Consider the following 27,889-nt stretch of genomic DNA (forward strand, 5'->3'; position numbering starts at 1 on the left):
TCTCATTCTTTGGCTCTTAGCTCAAATGTCCCCTTCGCAGAGAAGCATTCCCTGAATGGCCTATCTGAAGGAGTCCTTCCCCGCTATTCACTCTCATTACCCTGTTAAATTTCCTTTTATGTACTTAATTTATGTTTACTTGTTTATTTGGTCTTTCCTCCACTAGAATGTCAAGTTCTTGACTATGGGAAATCTTTCTTATTCACCACTGTATCCCCAGCACATAACACAGTGCCTGATGATAGTTAGTATATCAATAAATAGTTGTTGAGTGAATTAATGGTTATTGTTTATAACAGTGAAAAATTGAAAACAATCTAATTATTTACAATAGGGAGTTCATCAAAGAAATTATGATAGAATCCTATGATTGGATAGTATGTTGTATGGAGGAATATTTTATGGGAAGAAAAAGGTCCTATTTTTAATCCTGTTTTTGTTTAAAAAATGTTGTTTTGTTAGGTATTTAAAAATACAAGGAAAGGTATGAAAATATTAACATTGTTGTCTCTGGGGGTGAGTGATTTTTCTTCCTTAAAAAAACAATTTGCATTTAAATATTTTCTACAATAAAACAATATTAAATTTACAGAGACAAAAAGTATTCTAAATGAAGTTATGTTATAACCTGACATGTGGGTTGGAAAATAATGGGGTTTGGGTAGACAGTCATTAAAGATTGAGAATCTGAGTTAACCTCCTTTCTGGTTTCAGCTCTTCGAAGTGTGAGGAACGATCCAGTGGAATCTATCCAGACTTTGGTCAATACTACCCTGAAAAATATTGACAATCTTGTTAACACCAGGCCTGTCCGTCCCTCCAGGATAAGCCAGCTGAGCACTAATTTCTTCAAAGTCTCTGGCATGAAAACCCCAAAAAGAAAGAAGCGACTGTTTAAGATTGTCAGACGAGAAAGAGGTGATGACAATCAGAAAAAGAAAGTCTGGAATTGGCTCCGAGGCACTCTACATTCACTGAACAACCAGCACGAAGAGAAGGTGGAAAATACTCCACTAGAAATAGGTAGCTTTCATGAAAAGTCAATACAGTCACAAGCACGAAAGTCTGAAAGTCCCTCTGAAGAGACCGAGCCTGTCCAAAACCCAGTTGCTCCTAGAGTCACTATTAACATTTAGAGCTGTGGATGAACTTCTTTTTCAATTGTTTATCCAGATGTCAGTGCTTCACTCCACAGTAGTCTCTCACACCTATTGTCCAACTGGGTGGGCTACTTTGGATTAGCCCAAGGCGGCAGTTTTGATCTTAGAAGATACAGTATGTTTCTTGTCCTTTATCTCCCCAAGGGATTGCTGGCATATACACTTGTGTATATTAGCATATACACTTGTCAATAAAACTTACTTTTTCATCCTAAAACAAGATGGCTTCCATCCTAGTTTTGGGGGATTGGGGATAAACCCGGGTGACAGCAATAGCTCTGGAAAGCAATAGCTCTGGAAGCAAAAATACACACAGACTGAAAGTAAAGGAATGGGAAAAGTTACTTCATGCAAATGGAAATACAAAAAGCTGGGATAGCGATACTTATATTAGACAAAATAGACTTTAAAACAAGGGCTGTAACAGGAGACATAATCATGATGATAAAGAGACCAATCCAACAAGAGGACTTAACTCTTGTAAATATGTATGCACCCAATGTAGGAGCATCTAAATGTATAAAGCAAATATTGATGAACATAAAGGGAGATATCCAAAGTAATACAGTAATATTAGAGGACTGTAACACCCCATTGATGTCAATGGATAGATCATCCAGACAGAAAATTAACAAGGACACAGGGGCTTTAAATGACACATTAGACCAGGTGGACTTATTTGTTTTTGTTTTTGTTTTTTTTATATTTCCCTGAAAAGCAGCAGAACATACATTCTTTTCAAGTGCACATGGAACATTTTCCTGAATAAACCACATGTTAGGTTACAAAGCTAGTCTCAATAAATTTGAAAAGACTGAAATGATGTCAAGCATCTTCTCCAAACACAACAGTATGAAACTAGAAATAAATTACAAGAAGAAAACTGAAAAACACATGGAGACTAATCACAGGCTACTAAACAATGAATGAGGTAACAATGAAATCAAAGAGGAAATCAAGAGACTTTGAGACAAATGAAAATGAAAACAAAATGACCCAAAATCTATGGGTCACAGCAAAAGCAGTTCTAAGAGGGATAGTCATAGGAAATTCAATGCAAGCTTACCTCAAGAAATAAGAGAAATCTCAAACAATCTAACTTTACACCCAGAGGAACTAGAAAAAGAAGAACAAACAAAGCATAAAGTGAATAGAAGGAAGGAAACAATAAAGATCAAAGTGGTAATAAATGAAATAGAATCTAAAAAATAGAAAAGATCAATGAAATCAGAAGCTGGTCCTTTGAAACGATCAACAAAATTGATAAGTCTTTAGCCAAACTCATCAAGAAAAAAAGAGAGAGCCCAAATGAATAAAATCAGAAATGAAAGAGAAGAAGTGACAACGAACACCACAGAAATACAAAGGATTATAAGGAAATACTATGAACTCTAATCTGCCAACAAATGGATAAGTTGGAGAAATAGTAAAATTCCTAGAAACATACAATCTTCCAAGGCTGAATCAAGAAGAAGCATAAAATTTGAACAGACCAATAACTACTAACAAAATTGAATCAGTAATCAAAAAATTCCCAACAGACAAAGCCTTGGACCAGACTGCTGCACAGGTAAATTTTATCAAATATTCAAACAAGAATTAGTACTTATTTTTCTCAAACTATTCCAAAAAATTTAAGAGAAGGGAAGGCTCCCAAACTCATTTTATGAGGCCAGCATTACCCTTATACCAAAACCAGACAACGACACTACAAAAAAAGAAAATTATAGGCCAATATCCCTAATGAACAATGATGCAAAAATCCTCACCAAAATATTAGCAAACAGAATTCAGCAATAAATTAAAAAGATCATACATCATGATCAAGTGGAATTTATTCCCTGGATACCAGGTGGGTTCAATATTTGCAAATCAATTAATGTGATATACCACAAAAACAAATGAAGCATAAAAATCATATGATGATGTCAATAGATGCATAAAAAACATTTGACAAAATTTAATATCCATTCATGATAAAAATTCACAGCAAAGTGAGGATATATATCTCAACATAATAAAGGCCATGTATAACAAATCCACAGCTAACATCATACTCAACCATGAAAAACTAAAAACTTTCTCTTTAAGATAAGGAATAATGGCCAGCCTGGTGGCTCAGGTGGTTGGAGCTCCATGCTCCTAACGCCAAAGGCTGCCAGTTTGATTCCCACATGGGCCAGTGGGCTCTCAACCATAAGGTTGCTTGTTCGATTACTCCACTCCCACAAGGGATGGTAGGCTCCGCTCCCTGCAACTAAGATTGAACACAGCACCTTGAGCTGAGCTGCTGCTGAGCTCCCAGATGGCTCAGCTGGTTGGAGCACATCCTCTCATCCACAAGGTTGCTGGTTTGACTGCCACAAGGGATGGTGGGCTGCGCCCACTGCAATTAATAACAGCAACTGGACCTGGAGCTGAACTGCACCCTCCACATCTAAGACTGAAAGGACAACAACTTGACTTGGAAAAAATCCTGGAAGTACACAATGTTCCCCAATAAAGTCCTGTTCCCCTTCCCCAATAAAATCTTTAAAAACAACAAAAAAAGCAGTTTCTTCTTTTTTTAAAAAAGATAAGGAACCAGACAAGGATATCTACTTTCAGCACTTTTATTCAACATAGTATTGGAAGTCTTAGCTATAGCAATCACACAAGAAAATGAAATAAAAGGCATCCAAATTGGAAAGAAGTAAAACTGTCATTATTTTCAGATGAGATGATGAGATACTATGTAGAGAGAACCCTAATGAATGCACCAATAAACCTACCATGATTCCCTGAAAATAAGACCGTGTCTTATGTTAATTTTTGCTCAAAAAGATGCATTAGGGCTTATGTTCAGGGGATGTCACCCTGAAAAATCATGCTAGGGCTTATTTTCTGGTTAGGTCTTCTTTTTGGGGAAACACGGTATTAAAACTAACACATGAATTCAGTAAAGTAGCAGGATACAAAATTAATGTTCAGAAATTGGTTGCATTTTTATAAACCAATAATGAACTATCAGAAAGAAATTAAGAAAATAATCCCATTTACAATTGCAGCTAAAATAATAAAATACCAAGAAATAAATTTAATCAAGGAGGTGAAAGACCTGTATTCATAAAACTATAAGACATTGAAGAAAGAATTGAAGAAGGTACAAATAAATGGAAGGATATACCATGCTCATGGATAGGAAGAATTAACATCGTCAAAATATCCATCCTACCCAAAGCAATCTACAGATTCAATGTAATCCCTACCAAAATACTAATGGCATTTTTCACAGAACTAGAACAAATAATTCTAAAATTTATATGGAACCACAAAATACCCTGAAGAGCCAAAGCAATCCTGAAAGAAGAATAAAGTTGGAAGTATCATGCTGCCTGATATCAAACTATACTACAAGGTAGTAATCAAAACAGCATGAAACTGGCATGAAAACAGACACAAATATCAGTGTAACTGAATAGAGAGCCCAGAAATAAACCCACACCTATATGGTCAATTAATCTACAATAAAGGAGGCAAGAATATATAATGGGGTGAAGACAGTCTATTCAATAAATGGCGCTGGGAAAACTGAACAGACACATGCAAAAGAATGAAACGGGATCGCTTTCTTACATTATATACAAGAATAAATTCAAAATGGATTAAAGACATAAATATAAGACCCCAAACCATAAAACTTCTAGAAAAAAACATAGGCAGTAAACTCTTTGACATCACTCTTAGTAATATATTTTTTTCATATGTCTCCTCAGGCAAGGGAAACAAAAGAAAAAAATAAACAAATGGGACTACATAAAACTGAAGAGTTTTTGCACAGCAAAGGAAACCATCAACAAAATAAAAAGACAACCTACAGAATGGGAGAGTATGTTCACTATGATACAACTTATAAGGGGTTAATATAAAAAATATATAAGGAACTCATAACAACTTAACACCAAAAGAAAAAAATAACCTGATTAACAAATGAGCAGAGGACCTGAATAGACATTTCTCCAAAGAGGACATACAGATGGCCAATCCGCATATACAGAGATGCTCAACACCACTAATCATCAGGGAAATGAAAATTTAAACGAACAATGAGCTATTACAGCACACCTGTCAGAATGGCTACCATCAACAGATCAACAAGTAAGTGTTGAGGAGGATGTGAAGAGAAGGGAATCATGCACTCTTGGTGAGACTGTAAATTGGTGCAGCCACTATGGAAGACAGTTTGGAGGTTCCTCAAAAAAATTAAATGAACTACCATGTGACCTAGCAATTCCACTCCTGGGTATTTATCCAAAGAAAGCCAAAACATTAATTGGAAAAGATACATGCAGCTCTATGTTCATTGCAACATTATTTACAATAGCCAAGATATGAAAGCCAAGATAAGTGTCCATCCATAGACTAATGGATAAAGAATTGGTACATATGTACAATGGAATAATACTCAGCCATAAATAAAAATTAAATCTTGCTATTTGCGACAACATGAATGGCCCTAGAGGGTATTATGCTAAGTGAAATAAGAGACAGAGAAAGACAAATACCATATGATTTCACTTAAATGTGGAGTCTAAAAAACAAAATGAACAAATGAAACAGAAACAAACTCATAGAAGACATTGATGGCTGTCAGATAGGGTGGAGGTTTGTGGATGGGTGAAACCTGGGCAGGGTAAGGACAACCTGCCAGTTATAAAACAGTCACAGGGACGTACAGTACAACACAGGGAAATAGTCAGTAATATTGCAATAACTACACATGGTGTCAGATGGGTACTACACCTACGGGGTGATCAGTTCTTAAGTTGTACAAATGTCACTCGGTATGTTGTACCCCTAAAATATTGCATGTCAACTGTAATTTTTAAAAAATGTCCAAGATCCCACACAACCCAGCTGAGTTGGGCAGGGCAAGTACCACCCATTTTACAAGTTATATAACAGGTTCATATATATATATATTAAGGCCTGACAAGAGCAGGTGACCAGATTACAGGCTTCTCTGTGCTGGGTTGCAGCCTTTCCCTTATTTGGTAAACATTGGTCCATCTGATCAAGTCATGCAACTGTTGAGCGCTTTCTAGTACATGTGATGGTAACTGGCGGAATATTAACCTCCTGCACCTGGCAGGTGGGCAGAGGAAGACGCGCGCCAAGAGCAGAGGAAGGCCTTCTGAGTCTGCCCACATCCCCCGAGGGTCCTCCGTGCGCACGTTCTCACAGCCAGAAGGGAGAGCCTGACCTGAGCCCGCCCTGCGAGCGCAATGGCGCGAAGAGAACACCACGCCCCTGTGCGCAGCTGCGCAGTGGCGCGAAAATAAACCGTGTGCCCCATGAAGTCACCGCGCGAGCACGCGCAGGAGCGCGGGGAGTGGCAGCGCAGCACGCTCCTCCTAGGGCTGGTGGCGGGCAGAGCGGCGATTTCAAATTCAGCGGCATTCCTTGAGACTCCTCACTGGCCTGGCCTCAAGCGAATTGGTCCTGCCGGCGAGGAGGGTGAGCCCGGTGCCGACTGCTGACGGGGCTGGGGACGAGGAGGAACGAAATCCGAAAGGGTGGACTCCGGTATGAGCGCCAACGGGGGGCTGTGCGCGAGGGAGTGGGGAGTCGGGAGCGGGCGAAACCTTCCGGACCTGGAGGGGTGGGGCTAACCCGTGATTGACAGGCGAGAAACCAATGCGAGGGGGACGGGGAGCCCAGCGAGGGCGGGGCTTGCAGTAGAATGGAGGCGTGCCTTGGGCTAATACGTAATAGGCAGCTAACGCGCGCCGCGGGTTTCAGCAGCCCATCTATGCTAAGCGCTTTTCATAAATTATCTTATTAGTGGTCACTGCAACCGTATGAGTGTGCGCTTTTACCTGTTTCTCTTTTACACTTGAGGAAACTGAGAATTAGGGATGTTAACTTAAGGATTCAGCTGGGATCCCAAATTTGGCAATCTGACCCCCAGAGCCCATAATGTTAATGGCTCTGCCCCACTGCCTTTTAGGTAATCGAGGTCGAGTGGGGTCCAGTAAAGAGGATTGGGGTGAATGGAACTGATCAGATTGTTGGAGGGTGTGTCGTGAAACGTGGGAATAAATACCGATAAGTAGCACGTTTCTCGTGCTCAGAGTGGAGCTGGAGGCAGGCAAGGCCAGGGCAGGGGGAGGCGGGGCGGGGCGGGGGCGGGGCGGGGCGGGGCCGGGAGAGGCGCGGGGCGGGGCGGGGCGGGGCGGGGCCGGGCCGGGGGGCGGGGCGGGGCCGGGGGCGGGGCGGGGCCGGGGGGGCGGGGCCGGGAGAGGGGCGGGGCGGGGGGCGGGGCGGGGGCCGGGGCCCCTGCGGGGGGAGCGTTGCGGCTCTGGATTAACAGCAGGTGCAGAAAACGTTTCTGCTTTGGGGGCTGTTGTCTCCCAGCTGTGTGAAGTGAAAGCATTTCAGGAGCGTAACAGCAGGACCGTACCTGGAACATAGTTGTTTCTGTCTGCTCCGGCCGCCTTCACTGCCATACACAGAGTGGCTTAAAGAACAGAATTCTTTTTCTCACAGTTCTAGGGGCTGGAAGTCCAAGATAAAGGTGCCATCCTGGTGAGGATCCTCTTCCTGGCTTGCAGAAGGCCCCCTTCCTACCGTGTCCTCACCTGGCTGGTAAAGAGAGAGTTTTCTCTCTTCCTCCTAGAAAGCCACGAATCCTTACAAGGATAGCACCCCACTGTAATGACTTATTTAATATTAACGACTGCCTTCATTTAATCTTACTTACTTTCTAAGAGCTCTAGCTCCAAAGAGTGTCATGCTGGGGGTTAGAGCTTCAACACATGAATGTGGGGGTGGAGGAGAAACAGTTCAGTCTGTCACAATAGTTTATACCCCAGGAACAAATGATAATTGAAGATGGAAGAAAATGAACACTTTCAGAACTAATGTGTACCTGAGTTGCTTTCATTTATATTATCTTATTTAATGAGCATAGGGTTTGCTGTACTGGTGTGTGCCCGAGCACTGGTGGGGAGTTCTGGGGAGAATTGTGTGGGAGCTCATGGTTGTCCTCACAACCAACCTGAACAGGTCAGAAAAGGCTACACCAAATAGCCTTAATAGCACTTAGTGTATCCATTGTTGATGGATTTATCTAAACCCTTCTTTAACTTTTGGCTTAGCTTGTACTGCTTCTAGAAGAATGAGATCCATAATTTCCACCCACAGGTAGTGAAAGAATAATTATTTTAGTGCTGTATTGTTTCTTGTGGTCATTCTAAAGTTTGGTAACTACGTCTCTTTGCACCCTAGTCACCCTAGTGGGAGGAAGAGTGAGGAAATAAAAAGCCCAGGGGTTTGAAGGTCTGGCAGGTGTGTATTCACACCTTGGATTCAAGCACTTGCTGAGTGGCTGGGAAAGTCACATTAACCTTTCTGAGTGTCAGTTTCTTCATCTATAAAACATCTAATGAAATACCACACAGGGTTGTTGTGAGGTTATAGGAAAACAGTTTGAAACTAAGAACTGGCCCTTGGACTAGGTATTTCAGTCACGGGACTGCCAATATCCACACCTCTGAACAACAGAAACCTCTACTTACAGCCCCCAAGTCAAGCTGGCCATTCATTCATTCATTCATCAAATTTTTATTGAATGCCTGCTAGTTGCCAAGACACCTGGTTTTCTGAGTGCTATGGGCAGGAAGAACAAGGCAGACAGGGTTCCTTTTTTTATGCAGTTTATATTCTAGTGGGGGAGGACAGTAAATAAAATAGGTTGAGGTAATGCTATAAGCTATGAAGAAATTAAGTATAGAGTAATGAAATAAAAGAGTGACTTAGAGCGGTGTGCGTGTGTCCTGTGCATTTATTTAGGTGGGTAGTGGTATTTGACCACTATCAGATGGCCAAGTAAAGAGAGAGAGAGGCTCCTCTGAGTTGCTGAGTCCTAAATGCTGAGGACCAATCCTTTCCCAGGCAGTGCGGGAAGCAGGTGCGAGGCCCAATCTGATTAGATCAGGCTGGGTGCTTCACCAAATGGTCTGTAGGCTGACCAATGAGAAGAGATGCCCATCAGGTTTTTCTCTTGGGATTTAGAACTAAGCAACACGAAAGAATTTTCACTTGGCAGTGGGAGCTGAAGCCAAAAGGTAGAGGGGGCTGAAGAGGCCATGTACAGGCTGTGTACAGGTTCAGAATGAGCAGAAGCTGTGAGTAGCCAGAGGGAGTTGGTCCATCTAGCGTGTGAGTGAGCTGGAGAACGAAACTCCATGGGTATTTACTTGTTGGTGAGATTCCTGGAGCTGTCATGAAATCTGGAGTACTTTGTAGGTCTGGTCTACAAGAACTCCCACCCTGTCAGTGGCTTCTGATCTTGCTTTTCCCAGATTGTCTCAATTCTTAATCTCTCAATAGGTATCTTCAGTAACGTTCCCTTTTACTTACGTTAGGTATCTCTTGCAGCCAGATAAATTTAACTAAAACACAGCCATATGGAGATGGGTTTGGATCCCTGGTTTTCCGGTAATTTGTTGAGACTTTGAACAATTATTTCATTTCTGTAAGCATCAGTATCCAGCAACTGTATCCTTACAGTGTTATTTAGATTAAATGAGGGAGTAAAAGTCCAAGGGCCTACAGAGTGCTTAACACATAGTAGGTGCTCAGTTTGTTAGATGCTTGTCTTCTTCCCCTGGTGTTTTAATGGTTGGTTGTTTGATCACGTGCCTCCCTCTCAGTGTTGAATGGACCTCGTGTTTTATAAGTCACCCTCCTTACAGTTATCTTTCCACCTCTAGTCATTTGAACTGCCCCTGAACTGTAGCGGGAAGAACATCTGGCAACTGCCTTTCCCCTCATAAATGAATCGACACTGTTACTGGTCTTGTTGAGGCCAGATATGTAGCAGAGATGTAAGTGGTTTTAGATTTATTAATATTTGTACTTATAAAAGATGGGCCTGCTTAATAGCTTGGAGCAGTGACTTCCAAAGAGAGAGTGTGGGTACCAGGCTGGGAGAGGCAGTCCTCCAAATAGTAAAGGAAGAAGGGGTATGTAAAACCTGCGCCGTGTGAAAATAAAGGTACTTGTTACTCTCTGCCTGTGTGTCATGGTTTTACTTACACGTCTTCCCAGCATGGAAGAGTGAAGCAGTTCTGTCATGTGAGTGCTGCATGTGGAGATGGGAGAGAAGAATGCTGCAAAAGTAATTACAGGCAACATCCTTGATCCCAGGGGCACAGGCCTGCCAGAGGAAATCTCCAAGCCTTTCATAGAGGCATTAGAAGGGTATTCAAGCAGCAAAGGCATCCCAGGTGAAATGGCAGGGGCTTGCTGTTAGGGGCTTTCCTCGGCTACATGCTGCTATAGCCGTTTCTGATAAATGCTCCTAGACGGATTGCATGATTTGGTGTGGCTTCATGGGGATATACACGTGGTCGAGAGAACACGCTCTGCTTGCAGGAAGAAAAAAGTACAACCTAAGGAGAAATTCCGTAACTAGTATTGAGCCTGCTCTTAGCAACTGTTGCAGATTTCAAGCCAGTTTTCTGGCTCATCAGAGAACTAAGAGAACTACCTTTTTTTCCCTTCTCCTAGGACGATGGCTAATGACACCCAGGACGTTGGTGGCATCCATTTCCCTTTTCCCTTCACGCCCTATTCCATCCAGAAAGACTTCATGGCAGAGCTATACCAGGTGTTAGAGGCTGGCAAGATTGGGATATTTGAGAGTCCGACTGGCACTGTAAGTATGAATAGTCGGGGCCTAAGTGAGCTCTGGGGAGACCCTGTCTGCACCCAGCCAGAGGCAGCCTGGCAAGCTTGGTGGCCTGTGCAGAGATTTTCGTGGTTGGAAGTTGGCCAGAGTAGTTTTCAGTTTATCTTTCTGAGTAGTGCCCACTTCCCTCCGTTAAATTGTTAAACATAGTCCCAAGGTCTGAGAAAAGTTAGGCTAAAGGCACATGAGACTTGCAGTGGCAGTGGAAGCATAGCACTGAGACGTTCCAGATTTTTCTGGGCACACAACTGCTTTTTGTTGAGCAGCAGAGAGTTTCTTATTCCCAGTTAAACATACTGGTTTAGTCTCCAGGAACTAGGTTACTGAGTGCTGGAGGGATCCAGTGAAGGGCTCCTTACGTTTTTTCTTCCAGGCCTGGAATGAGGGCTTTATTAGAAGTTGGCCATGGGGATTATTGGGGCTCTGGTGATTGGTCCCCACTTCTCTCTTGCACTTTATTTTATGGCAAGTACTATGTGGTAGTGAAATGTATATGTTGATGTGAAGGTCCCTCAGCGAGGCCGTCACCTCCTGGAGGATAAGGACCTTATGGTCCTCACCTCTGTGTCCCTGTCATTTAGCAAAGCTTGGTCCATTTGCCCCTTAGGAGGCTTTTAATAGGTGTGTGTTGAATGAATGAATGAATGAATGAATGAATGAATGAATGAATGAATGAAAGAGACTCATTCCTTGTCTCACTTGCTGATGAAAGTGTGCCACTCGCTCTTGAGATGACACGATCTCCTGGGATAGGAAGAATGCAGACTGGGGTACTCTGTTGTTTCATTTTGTTCTTTAATGTATGTACAGTGAGAGAATAAGTCGTGCCAGTTAGCAAAATGTGGACCATGAATATAATGTACCAAATGGTTTGTTTTTTTTAACTAGTATTTCACTAGCATTTCAACCTTCCATTTAAACACGTGTGCAATAGGAATTCTTCCCCTACCTACTGACCGAAATATTTTTTAGGATCAGTGGTGACTTTCTAGTTAATACATCAGGATATCTCAAGTCCTTATCTTGACCACTCAGCAGTGTTTGACATTGTTGAACATATCCTTCTCCTTTGTTTAAAGCAATATAAACATTTTAAAGACTAATGCGTGTTATTTAAAAAGTCATATTTATCAAATTTGGTTCCCTGAGCAGGTGCTTTTAATTCTTTTATCTATTTCTTAAGAAATACTTTCATAGCACATATGAAATTATAAGCTACATGCTGCTGTCGCTTGATTTTTTGGCTTTAGTCATTAGTACCTTACTCTTGTGATAGATAAGATGTAGCTTTCTTACCATCCACTTTCCTTTCCCGATGTAGTTACCTATTTGTAGTCTCTGCTAAGTATACTATGATTGGTTTTTCTTGAATAGTTTTTCATTTTTCTAGAGTTAATAATTGCCTTTTTAAAGTTTGTTTAGTTTTTAATATACTTAGCTAATTCCTCACACACTGTCCAGTGGTTTCTCCACATGATACAGGTTTCCCGCACTATTTGAAAGTAGAGTTGGCCCTCTGTATCCGCAGCTTCTGCATCCGTGGATTCAACCCACCTCAGATCAAAAAATATTGGGGAAAAATGTTATGTTGTTGCTGAGGTTTACCATGTAGGTAGACCTACGGTGTTCTTGTCATTATTCCATAAATAGTGTAACAACTATTTCCATAACATTTATATTGTATTAGGTATTGTAATTGACCTAGAAATGATTTAAATTATACAGGAGGATGTGCATAGGTTATATGTAAGTACTATGCCATTTTACATAAAGGACATGAGCGTATGCAGATTTTGATATCTTTGGGGGGGGCCTTGGAACTAATCTCCCCATGGATATCGAGGGACAACTGTAAATCATTCCTATGAAACTTTTCATAAGCTAAAAGGACATAAAGTGAAGAGTATCCGCCCACTTTCCGAAAGTTCATGTAATGCCACTTTGCTTTCCTAACGAGAACTTTTGGAAAGCGGGGGATATCTGTATTCCATACACGAAATTATTGTGTTGGTCTGCTAGAGCTGCCACAATAAAATGCTATAGACTGGGCGCCTTAATGACAGAAACTTACTCTCCCAGTTCTGGAGGCTGGAGAGTCCAAGATCAAGATTGCAGCAGGGTTTGGATTCTGGTGAAGAGACTCTTCCTGGCTTGCAGACTGCCACCTTCTTGCTGTGTCCTCACATGGCAGAGAGAGAAAGATCTTTGGTGTCTCTTCCCTTTTCCTAAGGACACCACCAGTTCTGTCAAATCTGGGTTCTACCCGTATGCCCTCGTTTAACCTTAATCACCTCTTTAAAGGCTCTTTCTCCAGTATGGTCAAGGGGTGGATTAGGGCTTCAACATAGGAATTTTGGGGGAACACAATTCATTCCATAGTAATGATCAATTCCATTTTTCCCGGGAGACTTTCTTCTTGAAGACCTTCCTTTCGTTCTAATCAGAATTAGTTGCTTTTTAGCCCTACACAGCCATTGTCCTAGAATTTTCCTTTGCTCCTTAAAAAAAAAAAGTCAAGTTTGTTGAGTATAATTGACATATGATAAATTGTACCACTTTTAAGTCTACAATTTCAACAAGCTTTGACAGATGTAAACACCTTTGTCACCAAAATCAAGATGCAAAACATTTCTGTTACCCCAAAAGTTCATTGTACTTCTTGGAAGTTGTTTCCAGCCAGGCATTGGTCCACTTTTGTTTCTGTAGTATAGTTTTTTCTTTCCGCTATTTCATAAAATGGAATCATAGTATATACTGTTGTGTGTCTGGTTTCTTTTGCTGAACCAGAGTAATGTTTTTGAGATTCATCCATGTTGTTGTGTATATTCTTTCCTTATTTTTTCTGTGTTAGATTCTCTGTTTCTTGGATTCCATATCTTCTTGGTTCACTTTCTTGTTTTGGTAGAAAACCTTCCTGAGAAGGGTTGTATAGGAGGTAACTTTAAGACTTTGTTGGTCTGAAAATGTATTAATTCTGCCTCTTCAATTGGTTGGTATTGATAGTTTGGTTGGGTATACAATTCGAGCTTCAAATAATTTTCCCTCACAATTGCTCCCTCTATCCTCTGGTTTCCATTGTTGCTATTGGAAAGTCCAGTGGCATTCTGCACCTCAGGTCTTTGTGACCTGATCCTACCCCACCCACCAAAGTTTTCAGGACCATCTCTTTATTGTTTGTGTTCTGAAATTGCAAGTTGATGCATATGTTTGATTTCCTGTGCTGGCCACTTCTGAGCCATTTTCTTATATTTGATAATAATCTTCCTGGTATTGCCATTCATTGGCTTGTGGACCTCCTGGCGAATCCTATAACTATGTTTTCTTCTAATGGCCCATTTCTTTGGGCACCGGGGTTTGTCTTTCTTTTGTTTTTGCTTTACATTCTGCTTCCTCGAGATTTCTTTAACTTTATTGCCCAGTCTTTCTATTCAGTTTATTTGGGCTGATCTCTTTAACAGTCAAGAATTTGTTCTTACTCTCTGGTTTTTAAGACTAACGTCCTGTTCTTGTTTCATGGAAATATCTTTCTGAAGATACCATTTATGGTAGTATTTTGAAGTTTTGTTTCCCCTGCATTGTCTTGTCCTGTTCTCTACCCCAACTTTGGGTTCTGTGTTTGGTTTGGAGGATTTCCTCAAATGTCTGGTGATCCTTGGCTGTCTTCCGTTGGTGTTCAAGAAAAAGCCACTACAAGGCTGAGTGAAAGGTCTGTGGTGCAGGCTGGTGGCTGTGGACCAGTGGGCTGGGCCTCTCTGCTGGGGCCTCCAGTTGTCAGTATCTGTAGAATTTTCCCTAGAGCCATCCAGGTTTTCCAGAGAAGGCTCTTCTAAACTCTTGCCTAGTGGGTCCAAACCTGACAGTCAGTATTCTTGAGGGTGTCCTGGAGAAGTGGCTTCAGGTGTAGTGTTTCACTTAATGCTCTGCTTTCAGCTCAGCCCTCTTTCCCACCCTTCACTTGACCTGCTGTCTCCAGGGCCCTCCTGGCTCAGCTTCACCGCAGAATAAACTTCCTGCTTCTGTGAGGAGTGGGGATCTTATTCTGTAAAAGAATTTCCATTCGTCCTTTGTTTTCAGCACCAGCCTTGGCCCTGCTGGCCTCTGGGCATTCTGAGGGGAACTGGGGGAGATCGCTGCAGGCTCAGTGTCCTTTACTTTGCTGAGCCAGTTCTGTGTCTCTGCTTCTATCTCTCTTCAATTTTGGTGCTGTCTCTCCTTCCACTTCCTTTGTTTTTTGTGGGTATAAGCTCTTATCCCTTTGGTGTCATCTTAGTGTGTTTCAGAAAAAGATGTAGGAGAGCACATAGTCAGTCTGTCTTCTTTAACCTGAAGGGCCACCTCCCCGCTCTCAGGTCTTTCCTTCTCAGCCCCTGGCCCATTCCAGGCATCCTCTCCCTCTGCTCAGCCCTTCATGTTGATGCTCTCGGTTCTGTGGCCTCGTCTCCTTGGCGGGTCCTTCCCTGACCTTCACATTCTGATGCTTTCTATACCACACCCCTGATGGAGTTTCTTTCCTGTCCTATGCAGTGGGTGCCATGCTGTTACAGGCTGTGCCTCCCCTGCTACTCCTCTGCTAGGATGCCCCGTGCCCCCCTTAGCTGCCTGATGATGCCTGTTTTCCCTTTAAGAGTCACCTTTTTAAGCCTTTCATGAGTCCACCCCACGAGTTGACTTCTCGCTTTTGTGCCCACTGTGCTTTGTGTAGCACTGCAGTTCTGGGAGTTCTAAAACCTGCAGTCTGTGCCCTGCAGGGATCCATGATGCCCTTCAAATTGTATGTTTAAGTGTGAGCCTGGGGGCATTTTCTAGGGAGCTCTGCAAGTCTGTGTTCCCAGCATCAGGCCCAGCGCTTGCTACTATGTGTGTATTTAGGATGAATGAATTTATCTTGGCATACATTTTTTTTGCTGTGTTATCTTGGATGGTACCCCAGGAAATACCATTGCTCAAAGATAGGTATACTGTGGGTACTTCATTAAATTTATTTCAAAACTGTGGTGACCATTTGGTTACATAGCCTTTTCGCATTTTCCAGTCTAAAATTTGTGTGGCCCTATTACAGAATATACTGCAGGGCCTTAATTAACTGCAGGGCCTTAATTAATTTTTTTCTTTGTGTTAGAGTATATCCACAGTTGTTCCTGGAAGGCAACTTTGACCGTCCGTCCCCTCAGGAACTTCAGCTCGCTTTCAAGTGGCGGGTCCTGGCCGTAGTTACAGGGGGACATCTTGCCTACACCCATAGCTTGGAGACAGCTAAAGCTGATGGCTCCCACAGGCAGCATAGAATGGCCAGGTTTTCTTGGGGAGTGCTGTCTGCAAATCATTACCACTCAGTATGTATCAGAAACTGACGGAAATAGTACATATGGGGCTTTTCTAAAGATGTGTGAGCCGTCCATTCTTCAGAAGTGTCAGTCTGTCAAAGGGCCTTCTGAGAATTTGATGAAAACTAATAGATTCTCACCGCAGGATAATAATAATTTTACTATTACTTTATAATAGCAAACAAAGGCTCTATTTGCTCACTTATGTACCAGCTATTCTAGTCCTATTGTAGGTAATAACCTTTACATGTATTAACTTTCTTAATACTTGCAGCAACTCTGAGAAAGGTGCTACTGTAATTCCCATTTTGCATTTGTAGAGAGGTTACCTGAGGTCACAGCTGGAAGTGGAGGAGCCAGTATTTGACCCCGGCAGCCTGGCTGTGGAGTCTGAAGTCTTAGCCACTGTGCTCCGCTGTTTCCCCCAACTCTAAACACACGTGCATTTTACCTACAATTCCCTCCATCCCGAATTAGGTTCAGCACCCTGCTCTGGATACTCCAAGGTCACCCCTGGGTTAAGCAGGCTCGGGAGCTGACGGCCTGGACTGGGAAGTATTGGCCCCTCCAGAGGTCACTCGCCTCAACTGCCTTTTGGGCACCAGATGAGGCAGCTTTGTGAAACTTACTGCAGCAGCCTCTCTAGAAGGACTGTGTTAGTCTGTTCACACTGTTACAACAAAATCACACTGATGCCAGTGAGGCGAATCCCCTAGAGTGGGGACTCAGGCCCTGGGCCAAGTTCGCATAGGAAAGAATGCAACCGTGAGCCAATACAGAGTGTAAAGTACAAGTAAGTTTACTTAGCAGAGAGTAAGTAAGAAAAGAAAGGCGACCCCACAGCTTGGCGGCCTCTAATCGCTAGTGAAAGAGAGACCCCGACCCCATTTGCCGGGCGAGGGTTTATGTGTGTTTCTTGTTTCCATGGAACACTTCTTGGTGTGGAGAACTTCTGCAAGATGCAAGGGGAATAGGGGCAGGTTTACCTTTAACTTCTGTAAGGTACAGCGGGAATGGCCGTAATGAAATCTCTGCTCAGTAGGCTTCAGATGGTCTGTTCTATGTGATGGATTAATGTTTGCCCGAGTTCTGCATCTTGGAGCATGCCGGCAGCAGGCTTGGAATCCAACCTCTTAGTTCCTTCTTCTGTAAAAATAGTCCTTATGCCCACAACTGTGAGGCTTAAGCAACAGAAAGGTATTCTCTCACAGTTCTGGAGGCCCGAACTCTGAAAGCAAGATGTGGGCAGGGTTGGTTCTTTCTAAAGGCAGTGAAAAGAGGATCTATTCAGGCCCCTCTCCTTGGCTTGTACATGGCCGTCTTCTCCCTGTAAATCACCCTTCTATGTGTGCCTCTATGTCCAAATTTCCCCTTTTTAAGGACAACAATCATACTGGCTCAGGACCCATCTTTTCTTAACTAAATACAAATGGTCAACAAATTGGTGAATGTTTAAATTTATTATAGTAAAATATGCATTGCCATTAATCCCCCTCAAAATGCTCCCTCTTGCTTCGAACACACTTATTCCATCGTTCTTACCACTTTTGGAAACTGTTCTGGAAGTCCTTTCGTGCTTGTCTAGTTCCTTGAATGCTTTAGTAAAATAGGGAAAGGTTGTTTGGGAAGCTTTCGTTTTTGTTCTCTATTTCTGAAGACATTTTTCTTCCTGTAGGGAAAATCCTTGAGTCTTATTTGTGGGGCCCTTTCCTGGCTCCGTGACTTTGAACAGAAGAAACGTCAAGAGGAAGCACGTCTCCTTGAAACTGAAACTGCCTCCTTAAGTGATGGGAAGGCCCAGCCCCCATTTCTCTCATCCTCTTGTCAAGAGACCCCAGACACCCTGAGGCCTGCAGGAGAACCTGACTGGGTTACTCAGTTTGTGCAGAAGAAAGAGGAAAGGGACCTGGTGGACCGACTAAAGGTGAGGAGTGGGAGTGATTTAGGAAGCGACTTCAGTGATTGTTTTGGGTTGATTCTGAGCGGTAGGTATCCTGTCTCTTCCTTTGCAGTGCCTCTCAGCCTTCTGGCAGCTTTCTTGAGTCAGTGGCACTGTATCCTCGCAGTCTTTTAAAAGCTGATGTCAACAGGTCTTCTCTAGACAAGGGGTTGGCAGTTCTCATTCATTGCCCACCTAGAAAAGGAACCTGCCTCACTGTTGCCATTGGCAACATATATTCGTGACTACAAATTCAATTAAGGAATGCATTGGACTGAGAGTGTGGCTTTGGGAGGGAGCATGCAGACTTCTGCAGTGAGCATGAGGCTGGGACCTGGCGAGGTTCAGGGTCTGGTGACGAGATGCTGCAGCAGCCCGAGTGCTGGCCGGGGAGCAGACCTGCCCTGTGTGCAGAGGCACTAGGCTGAGCCTCCCCTGCCTCTTAGGGAAGGCCTGCTTTGGGGCTTCCTGCAGGGCTTTGCTTTATGGCCTCTTCACCTTTAGGAGGAGCAGACCAGGAGGAAGAAGCGAGAAGAACGCCTGCAGCAGATACGGCACAATGCACAGCTCAAGTATGTGGCCAAGCGCGAGGTGAGCGGCATCTCCCGGAGTGGCTGGGGTTGTATCCAAGCAGTGTCACCCTGCTTGGGACCTCTGGGTGAGTGGCCAGGACCTCAGTCTCTTTTCTCTGATCCCCACTGGCTAAGTTCTTATCACCCAGTGGTTGGGCAGCTTGAGCTAAGGTACTGATACCTGAGGCCCCGACGCGAGTGGCACAGTGAGGCCGGTGTTACTGCCGTGTGTGTGGTCCTGGAGAGCCGCACGGGGCTGGTTCCATCAGGGAGGCGGGCCCCAGCACTTTTTCTCTTTCTTCGCCTGCAATGCAGAGACAGGAAGAAGATGAGACTGAGCGTCTCCTCCGCCTCAGCAGGGAGGTACTGGCAGCAGGCACAGGGGCCGAGCCGCTAGAGCAGCTCGCATCTGGGGAGGAGGAGCTGGTCCTCTCCGAGTATGAGAGTGATGAGGAGAAAGGAGCAGCTAACAGGTAAGACAGCGCTTCTCCACTCACCGCCTGCCTGAGCCTACGTGGGGGCTCCCTGGGAGGCACCCCTCTCTGTGCCCAGATGTCACTCATAGGGCATCCGAAAGGATGGAGTGCCAGCCACGGCCCCGTGTCTCTCAGCCAGGGTCCTTCTTAGGATGCATAAATGATAATGACAGTGACAGTTGCCAGGCACTGGCTACGTGTGTGCTAACGCCGTTATCCTCACAGCAATGTTTGTGTCTCCCCTACACACCTAAGGAAACTGGCCCAGCAAGGTGTGGTGCCTTGCCCGAGGCTACAGGGCCAGGCTGGGGGAGCTGGGACTTGAACCCACCCGTCCATTTCTAGCTCTCAGGCTCTTAAGTACCAAACTACGCTGTGTCTCGTTGGTGACATAAACCTCGAAGGCATCCTTAGCTGTTTTTTTTTCACCTTGAGGCTTCTGTAGGTCCAGGTTTATAGGTATCTAATTTATGAGCTGTAACACAAGGGCGAACTAGCAAACACGTCTGCACCGCACTACCTGTGGTGAGACCTTTTTTTCTTTCATTCATGCTTTAACCCACAAATGGCCTTTGAGTGTCTGCAAAGGCTGTCGCACATTTCTAGGTGCTGCAGATAGATACCGAGCTAAACAAAGCAGATGTGACTCCTGCCCTCAGCTTGTGTTTTGTGGAGGGAGGCAGACAATGAAATGTAAAAACAGCCCTTACTTGAAAGTAACACATTTACCTGTGAGGACAGTAAAACGGTAAAGGGGGTGAAGTGTGGGGTTGCCCCTCCAGGTAGAGAAGTCAGGAAAGACCCTCTGAGGAAGTGCTGTTTGCCCCAAGGCCTGAAGGATGAGAAAACCGTGGGGCGAAGAGAGTTCTAGTCAGAGACTGGCGAGTGCAGTGATCTGGAAATGGAACAGGTTTGGAGTGTCTGAGGACCAGAAAGAAGGCCCGGGTGCCGAGCAAAGAGCAGATGAGGAAGAGAGAGAAGAGGCCAAAGACGAGGCAGCTGGCAGTGAGGAGTTTGGGTGTTTTTCTCAGCGCAGGGGGGCGCAGTGGGAGGTTCAGGCACAGGAGTGACCCGGGCATTAGAGAGGTCATTACGGCCCTGAGCTTCAGTGGCCCTTCCCTTCCTCTAAGGCGTGAGTGCGCCTACAGATCACCCCTCTTAGGCCCTCAGCATGGAAGGGGTCTTCCTGCTCCCGTAAAGGTGACAACAGTTCCCAGGTGTTCCACGTTTCATTAACACTGTGGTCACCGTGTCTGGAGTGTGACTCCAAGGCCTGAAACCCTCCGTTGACTCTCGTGAAGGATAAATCCATGTTCCTTCACAGTCTGTCTGCAATATACCGCCAGACACCCGGCGTCCCAGTGCCCTGGCTTCTTTTCCCTGCTTTATCGAGATATAATTGACATAGCATTGTGTAAGCAAATTTGAGGTGTACAGTGTGATTATTTAATATATGTATATATCGCAAAGTGATTACCACGCTAAAGCCAGTTAACACATCCATGACCTCAGATAATTACCATTTTGTGTGTGTGTGGTGAGAACTTTGAAGATTTGCCCTCGTAGCAACTTTTAAGTGCACAGTACATTTGTTGATTAACGTCACCGTACTGTACGTTGTACATTAGACCCCCAGAACTTGTCGTCTTATAACTGGAAGTTTGTACGCTTTGACCACCTTCACACCCCCACCCCCCAACTACCACCAGCCTACTCTCTGTTTTTGTGATTTTGGTGTTTTAGATTCCACCTATGAGATCATACAGCATTTGTCCTTCTCTGACTTATTTTATTCAGCATAATGCTCTCAAGGTTCATTGATACTGTTGCAAATATCAGGATTTTCTTCTTTTTCTGTGGTTGAAAAATGTTCGTGTATATATCATATATACACATATATATACACACATATGTATACCATATTCTTTGTGTGTGTGTGTGTGTGTGTGTGTATGTCACATTTTCTTCGTTCATCCATCAACGACACAAGTTGTTTCCATGTCTTGGCTTTTGTGAATAATGCTGCAATGAACATGGGGTTGTATATATTCTCTGAGATAGTGATTTCATTCTCTTCAGATGTATACCCAGAAGTGGAATTATTGGATCATATGGTAGTTTTGTTTTTAATTTTTTGAGGAACCTCCATACTGTTCCCCATTGTGCCTGCACCAATTTATATTCCTGCCAACAGTGCACAAGGGTTCCCTGTTCTCCACTTCCTCGTCAACACTTATTTCTTGTCTTTTTGATAATAGCCATTCTAAACAGGTGTGAGGTGAGATTTCACTGTGATTTTGATTTGTATTTCCCTAATGACTAGTGATTTTGAGCGTCTTTTAGTGTGTCTGTTGGCCATTTGTACAGTAGTACCTCGTTTTTCGAACGTCTCTGTTGACGAACATTTCGGTTTACGAATGCTGTAAACCCGGAAGTAAATACTTTGGTTTTCGAACATGCCTTGGAAGTCGAACATGTCACGCGGCTTCCACCGAGTGCAAGATCCTGAGGCCTCGCTGTTGGCTGTTTTCCAACGTTTCAGAACTCGAACGGTCTTCCGGAACAGATACATTAGAAAACTGAGGTACCACTGTATATCCTCTTTGGGAAAGTGTCTATTCAAGTCTTTTATCCATTTTTTAATTGGACTATTTGGGTTTTTGCTGTTGAGTTGTAGAAGTTCCTTATATGTTTTGATATTAAGCCCTCATCAGATATGTAGTTTGTAGTTTGCAGATATTCCAGAGGCTGCCTTTTCATTTTGTTGATTGTTTCCTTTGCTGTGCAGGAGCTTTTTAGTTTGATGTGGTTCCACTTGTTTACATTTGCTTTTTATTGCTTGTGTTTTTGGTGTCATATTAAAAAAATCACTGCCAAGGCCAATTTGACATTGGAGTTCTTTCCCTGTTTCATTCTAGAGTTTTATGGTTTCAGGTCTTGCATTTAAGTCTTGAATCCATTTCTAGGATTCTATACTACTAACTGTAGTATAGGATAAAGGTCCAGTTTCAGTCTTTCGCATGTGACTATGCAGTTTACCCAGCACCATTTATTGAAGAGACTGTCTTTTTCCCACTGAATATTCTTGGCTTCCTTGTCAAATGTTAGTTGATCCTATAGGTGTGGGTTTATTTCTGAGCTTTCAATTCTATTCCATCGGTCTCTTTGTTTTAATGCCAGTGCCATGCTGTTTTGATTATAGCTTTGTAATATAGTTTGAAGTCAGGAAATGCAATACCTCCAGCTTTGTTCTTTTTCAAGATTGCTTTGACTATTCAGGGTCTTTTGTGGTTCCGTTTGATTTTTAGGAGTTTTTTTCTATTTCTGTAAAAAAAATGCCATTGGAAACTTGATCGGTCTTATATTGAATTTATAGATGGCTTTCGGTACTATGGACATTTTAGCAATATTAATTCTTCCAACCTATGAACATGGGCTGTCTTTCTATTTATTTGTGTTGTCTTCAGTTTTTTCATTAGTGTTCTATAGTTTTCAGTATATAAATCTTTCACCTTCTTGGTTAAATTAATTCCTAAGTATTTTGTTTTTGATGCTATTGTAAATGGGATTGTTTTCATTGTTTATTTTTCAGATAGTCTGTTGTTTGTATATAGAAATGCAATTGATTTTTATATGTTGGTTTTGTATCCTGCAACTTTACTGAATTTATTAGTTCTAACAGTTTTTGTTACCATCTTTAGAATTTTCTGTATATAATATCATGTCATTTGCAAGCAGTTTAACTTCTTCCTTTCCAATTTGGATGCCTTTTATTTCTTTTTCTTACCTGATTGTTCCGTTTAGAACTTCCGATACTGTGTTAAATAGGAGTGGTGAGAGTGGGCACCCTTATCTTGATTATGATCTTAGAGGAAAAGCTTTTCAACCTTTCATGGTGCCAAGCGGGTACTAGACTTTTCAGGGGGATCACTTCATAAATTATATAAATGTCTAACCACTATGCTCGATACCTGAAACTAATGTAATATTTTAATGTCTACTGTAACTAAAACAAAAAAAAAGATACATGGGGTGATCATGATCATGAATTAATGTAAAATGAATACAGATATAATATCTCAAAAATTCTTGTTTGAAGAAAAGCTTTCAGTCTTTCACTGTTGAGTATTATGGTCACTGTGGACTTGTCATACATGGCCTTTATTATGTTGAGATACATTTCTTCTATACCCAATTTGTTAAGAGTTTTTATCGTAAAAGGTTGCTGAATTTTGTCAAATGCTTTTTGGCATCTTTTGAGATGATCATATGATTTTTATCTTGCATTGTATTGATGTATAATGTTGATTGATTTGCTTCTGTTGAACCATCCTTGCACCCCAGGGATAAATCCCACTTGCTCACACTGTGTGATTCTTTTAACATGTTACTGAATTCAGTTGGCTGGTATTTTGTTGAGAATTTTTGTATCTATGTTCATCAGGGAAATTGGCCTGTCTTCTTTCTTGTGGTGTCCTTATCTGGCTTTGGTATCGAGTGATGCTGGTTTCGTAAAATGCATTAGGAAGTGTTTCCTCTACTTCAATTTTTTTGGAAGAGATTGAGAAGGATTGGCATTCTTTAAATATTTGGTAAAATTCGCCAGTGAAATCATCTGGTCCTGGGCTTTTCTTTGTTGATGCTCAGTGGCCTACCCTTAAGCCCAGATTTCAGGACCGGGTTTCAGACTAAGACTTCTGAGCCTGCCCAGGGCTGAGGTGTCTGGACTGCTCTATGGATCCCGCTGTGGGGACGAGAGGAGCCACAAGTGCTCCATAAACCCTTTCACACCTGCCTCCAAGATGGCTTGTCTGCTCTTCGGGCTCTAGGAGAGGCAGACAAGCCATCTTGGAGGCAGGTGTGAAAGGGTTTATGGAGCACTTGTGGCTCCTCTCGTCCCCACAGCTAGATAAAGAACTTGTGTGGAGTTTGTGAAATTAGAGAAACAAAGTGCGCCTTAGGGCCTGGGCAAGAGCCGTTCGTCCTGCAGATTAGCTTGTACAGCTTCCAGTACCTTCGCATTGTGACAGAGACACGAGCGCCTCTCAGGATACAACCAATTCTGAATGCAAACTTTTTGCTCTTTATTTCCTCACATGTCCCGTCTTGCACCTAGATCCTGCTGAGTTTGTTCACTATGTGGCATGTGATTGAAATCCCAGCCTTTCAGACAAAGCTCACTGAACAATTCTTTATTGACCAGGATTAAAGAATTAATTGACTCCTATAATTGACTCCTTTTCTAATAGCCCAAGGCAATTAGCATTTCTGCTTAAAAAAAAATTGAACTGCTACGTGAACAAAAAATATCCATATGGAGGCCCTACTTTATGCACAATGTAGGTGTATCTGTGTCTGTATTTTGTGTTTTCTAAGGAGCTTAGACTAATCTTGTTAACTAAACATCCAGCCAAGTAATAATATAGAACTGACCACCCTCCCCGTCCCCAGTGCTGATGAGCTCTTCGTTCATTGCTAGAAAGGGCAGGCTGAGGTGCTGAGGAGAGAAATTTATTTGGTCAGAAGTGACGGCATCTTGTGGCCAGTCAGTCAGTCGGGGCTTCACTCAGGAACTGTGCGTGGAGTTCTTGCTGTGTGCAGGCTCTGGGTGGGACCCCAGCAGCCTACAGAAACAGGACACACCAGGGTCATGCCCGTGGACGTGATGGTCCTGTCAGGGAGAAAGGATACAAAAAAGAAGTGATGCTGAATGAGATGAGTCTCGCAAGGAACTGGTGCAGGGGCCACCTGCCAGGTTGATTAGGGCTGCCCGGCAGAGGTGATATTTATGCAGAGATTTCCAGGTTGACTAGGCGTTGGCTCTGTAAAGGGAGGACGTGAGAGGAGAGCATTCCAGGCTAAGAGCACAGCATGTCCAAGGCTCTGAGATGATAGAGTAAAGTTCTCTGGGGGAACTAAGAGAAGTCCAGTTTGCTGGAGGGTGAACAGTGAGGGGAGAGGAGCCTTCGATGACAGACAGTGAGACATTACACCTTTGGGAATCCCGTGCCCTTTCTCTGTTCAGTCCTGAGCGGCGTTGGAAGGGTGGCGTTGGTGTTAGCCTGGGGCGTCTGACCGAGACAACGAGCAACACGTGCCTCGCTGGTGGAACCTCACTGCTGGGGGGTGTCTGGCTCCTTCCAGCTCAGCGCTCCATCCTCAGTTCCTCTCTCACTTGTTTAGGTCCAGGGCTGGTCACTGGCACTTGGTAGATGCGCGGCTAATGTGTCTCTAGTTGACCTGAGTTCACTGACAAGACTGTTTGTTTGGTTTTGTTTTCTCTCAGGTTAGGTGAGGAGGAGGATGACCTGGAGGAAGAGCATGTAACCAAGGTAAGATGCCACGTCCCGGGCTTTCTGCTGTGACTGGTCCTGAGTCCAGGACTCGCCACCCCCAGGGAGAATGCGAGAGTCCGCCAGCTGCTTCTCACCCTCCTGTTGGTGAGGAGCCTCCAGCCGCCGACTCCGTGGCCCCCCAGAGCCAGGCTTTGGTCTCTAGCTGCTCACCTGGCAGGCTGGGCCGAGCACCTGGGGGGACCTCCTGGGGGTGACGCCTGGGCTTGTGCCCCAGGGCGTGGGCGAGCCGCCATTCTGGGCCAGGACCAGGGCTTTCTCTGTCCATTGGGAGGTGGGGAAGGCAGGTAGAGTGCTCTGCCCTTTGGATCTCTGATGGCATGGTCCTCTCTTCTTTTTGTTCATATTTTCATTTGCATGGCGTGCTATGAGGCATGTGTGGTGCCAACACTTCTCAAATTCAAAACATTTGGTTTCATTCATGTTAGCGTTGTTTCCTCTGTTGAAATTAGATATTCCCCCGACCCCATTTTTCTCTTTTCCTCTCCTCGCTCTTCTCAGTGTTAGAGGAGTACCGGGAGAGTGCTCAGCTCAGCCTCCTCCTGCTTTACTGCCAGCCCCGCCTGCCAAGCCCTGTGGGAGGGGTGTGTGGAATAGCCCTCCCTCACACACTCCCCAGAATCTTAGGGACCGTTTCCGTGTCACGAGTCACCACTCAGGGAAACACCCTTTCCCAACATCATGCTCCCCCCCCACTCTGCCCCCCCCCCCCAGAATATTGGATTAGAGGCTGATGGGAGGAGTTCTGTCTTGTGGACATTCTCTTGAACTTCGGGAGCTAAGGGTGAGGTGGGGAAGCCCTGGGTCCCGCATTCGCTGAGAGCTGCATGGGACAGAGTCGCCTTACTGTAGGTTTGTGTATTTGTGGTTGCTCTTCCCATTCCCTCAGCCTGTCAGGCCAGGGCATTCCTTGAAGTCCACAGAATACTGGGGGATGTTCCAGTCTCTCCTCTTTGGAATCCCTTGCTTTTCTTTGGAGCAGATTTATTACTGCAGTCGGACGCACTCCCAGCTGGCCCAGTTTGTACACGAGGTCCAGAAGAGCCCCTTTGGCAAGGACACCCGGCTCGTCTCCCTCGGCTCTCGGCAGGTAGACGGAGACAGGGCAGCTTGTCCCAGGTGCCCTTCTGCTTCTTTCCCTGTGCCTTCGTCTCCCTCTTCCAGGCACAGAAGGATGATGGGTCCGAAGCAGGCCGAGCAGGGGCAGGATCGGCCCTGCCCTGGCCTTGCTGGCCCTTGGAAGGAAACAGGAGGGCTAGGCTGGGAGGCCCCGGTGGGCTGCTGTGTGTCATTGAGCCAGCACCGTTTCTTTTTCTCTTTCTCTTCTGTCTTGTAGATCCTTTGTATAAATGAAGACGTGAAAAACCTGGGTTCTATGCAGCTTATCAACGACCGCTGCATGGAGATGCAGAGAAGCAAACACGGTAGCCACCAGTACCCTCAAGCTACAGAAAGAGCCTCGGGGACCATCATGTGGCCTTGGGCAGTACTGGGAAAGGGGGGCAGGAGTGGAAGTGGGCCAGCGCCATGGGAAATACAGAGTGTCTTAAATGGAAATGGTTTTTTCCTAAAGATGCTCTCCTTGGGAAAAGCTGTTTTTGCTTTCTGGGTCAGTGTCTAGGCTAAAACGCTGGCTTTGAACACAAAGTAAATACCAGAATGTTATGACGAGACCAGCATAAGTAATGCAGGGAAGGGTTTTGTAGACTGGACCTTGCAGGCCCACCCCTGGCCACAGGGACAGTTACCGTATTTTATGCCTTTGCCCCCGTGCTGGTGCCACCCACAGAGAACAAGAGCAGAGCCGAGGATGAGGAGAAGGAGCCCAAGAAGAGAAGGCGGGAGCCCCGGACTGCCTGCCCCTTCTACAACTACACGCAGCTGCAGCTCCTCCGGGACGAGGTCCTGGTGGAGGTGAAGGACGTTGAGCAGTTGGTGACCCTGGGGAAGGAGGCTGGGGCCTGTCCCTATTACGGGAGCCGGTTTGCCATCCCAGCAGCCCAGGTGAAGACCCCAGAGGGTTGGGCAGTACCTCTTAGCTCTGACTGTGGCCTGGGCCACAAGGGAATTCCTCACTCTTAATTTGGAAGGATGTCACTGGCTGTAGTTGGACTGATGACACACTGCTGACAGGTAGACCACTTTCCTAGTACATAGGATCAAAGTCCCTTGATAACTCTGGGCTGCAGGTAACTCTTGGTAACTCTGGGCTGCGTACCTCCCTGCAGCATATCAGAGTCCTGTCTTCTAGACTGGCCATGTTGAGTATTAAACAGAGAAACACTGCTCATTTGACAGGTCGGAAATGAGGTCATTGTTATTTGGTTGG

The 27,889-nt window shown here is 44.3% G+C and overlaps 2 protein-coding genes across 7 annotated transcripts in view; both read left to right on the forward strand.

Moving 5' to 3' along the window:
* LOC308502635 (maestro heat-like repeat-containing protein family member 1) overlaps nt 1-2,913 on the forward strand; it is a 77,503-nt gene extending 74,590 nt beyond the window's left edge. For all 6 annotated transcript variants that reach the window (XM_081060644.1, XM_081060649.1, XM_081060646.1 and 3 more), the window contains one exon: nt 715-2,913. In XM_081060644.1, the coding sequence (XP_080916770.1) occupies nt 715-1,136 (422 nt within the window). In that variant the 3' untranslated portion in view covers nt 1,137-2,913. The remainder of the gene's footprint in view (nt 1-714) is intronic.
* A 3,658-nt stretch (nt 2,914-6,571) lies between these two features.
* DDX11 (DEAD/H-box helicase 11) overlaps nt 6,572-27,889 on the forward strand; it is a 34,187-nt gene continuing 12,869 nt past the window's right edge. The window contains exons 1-9 of the mRNA XM_081060879.1: nt 6,572-6,725; nt 10,716-10,863; nt 17,896-18,144; nt 18,664-18,750; nt 19,047-19,204; nt 25,494-25,539; nt 26,543-26,650; nt 26,897-26,984; nt 27,350-27,564. Of these exons, the coding sequence (XP_080917005.1) occupies nt 10,720-10,863; nt 17,896-18,144; nt 18,664-18,750; nt 19,047-19,204; nt 25,494-25,539; nt 26,543-26,650; nt 26,897-26,984; nt 27,350-27,564 (1,095 nt within the window). The 5' untranslated portion in view covers nt 6,572-6,725; nt 10,716-10,719. The remainder of the gene's footprint in view (nt 6,726-10,715; nt 10,864-17,895; nt 18,145-18,663; nt 18,751-19,046; nt 19,205-25,493; nt 25,540-26,542; nt 26,651-26,896; nt 26,985-27,349; nt 27,565-27,889) is intronic.

Source organism: Rhinolophus hipposideros, assembly GCF_964194185.1.
Source record: "Rhinolophus hipposideros genome assembly, chromosome: 9".
NCBI lineage: Eukaryota > Metazoa > Chordata > Mammalia > Chiroptera > Rhinolophidae > Rhinolophus > Rhinolophus hipposideros.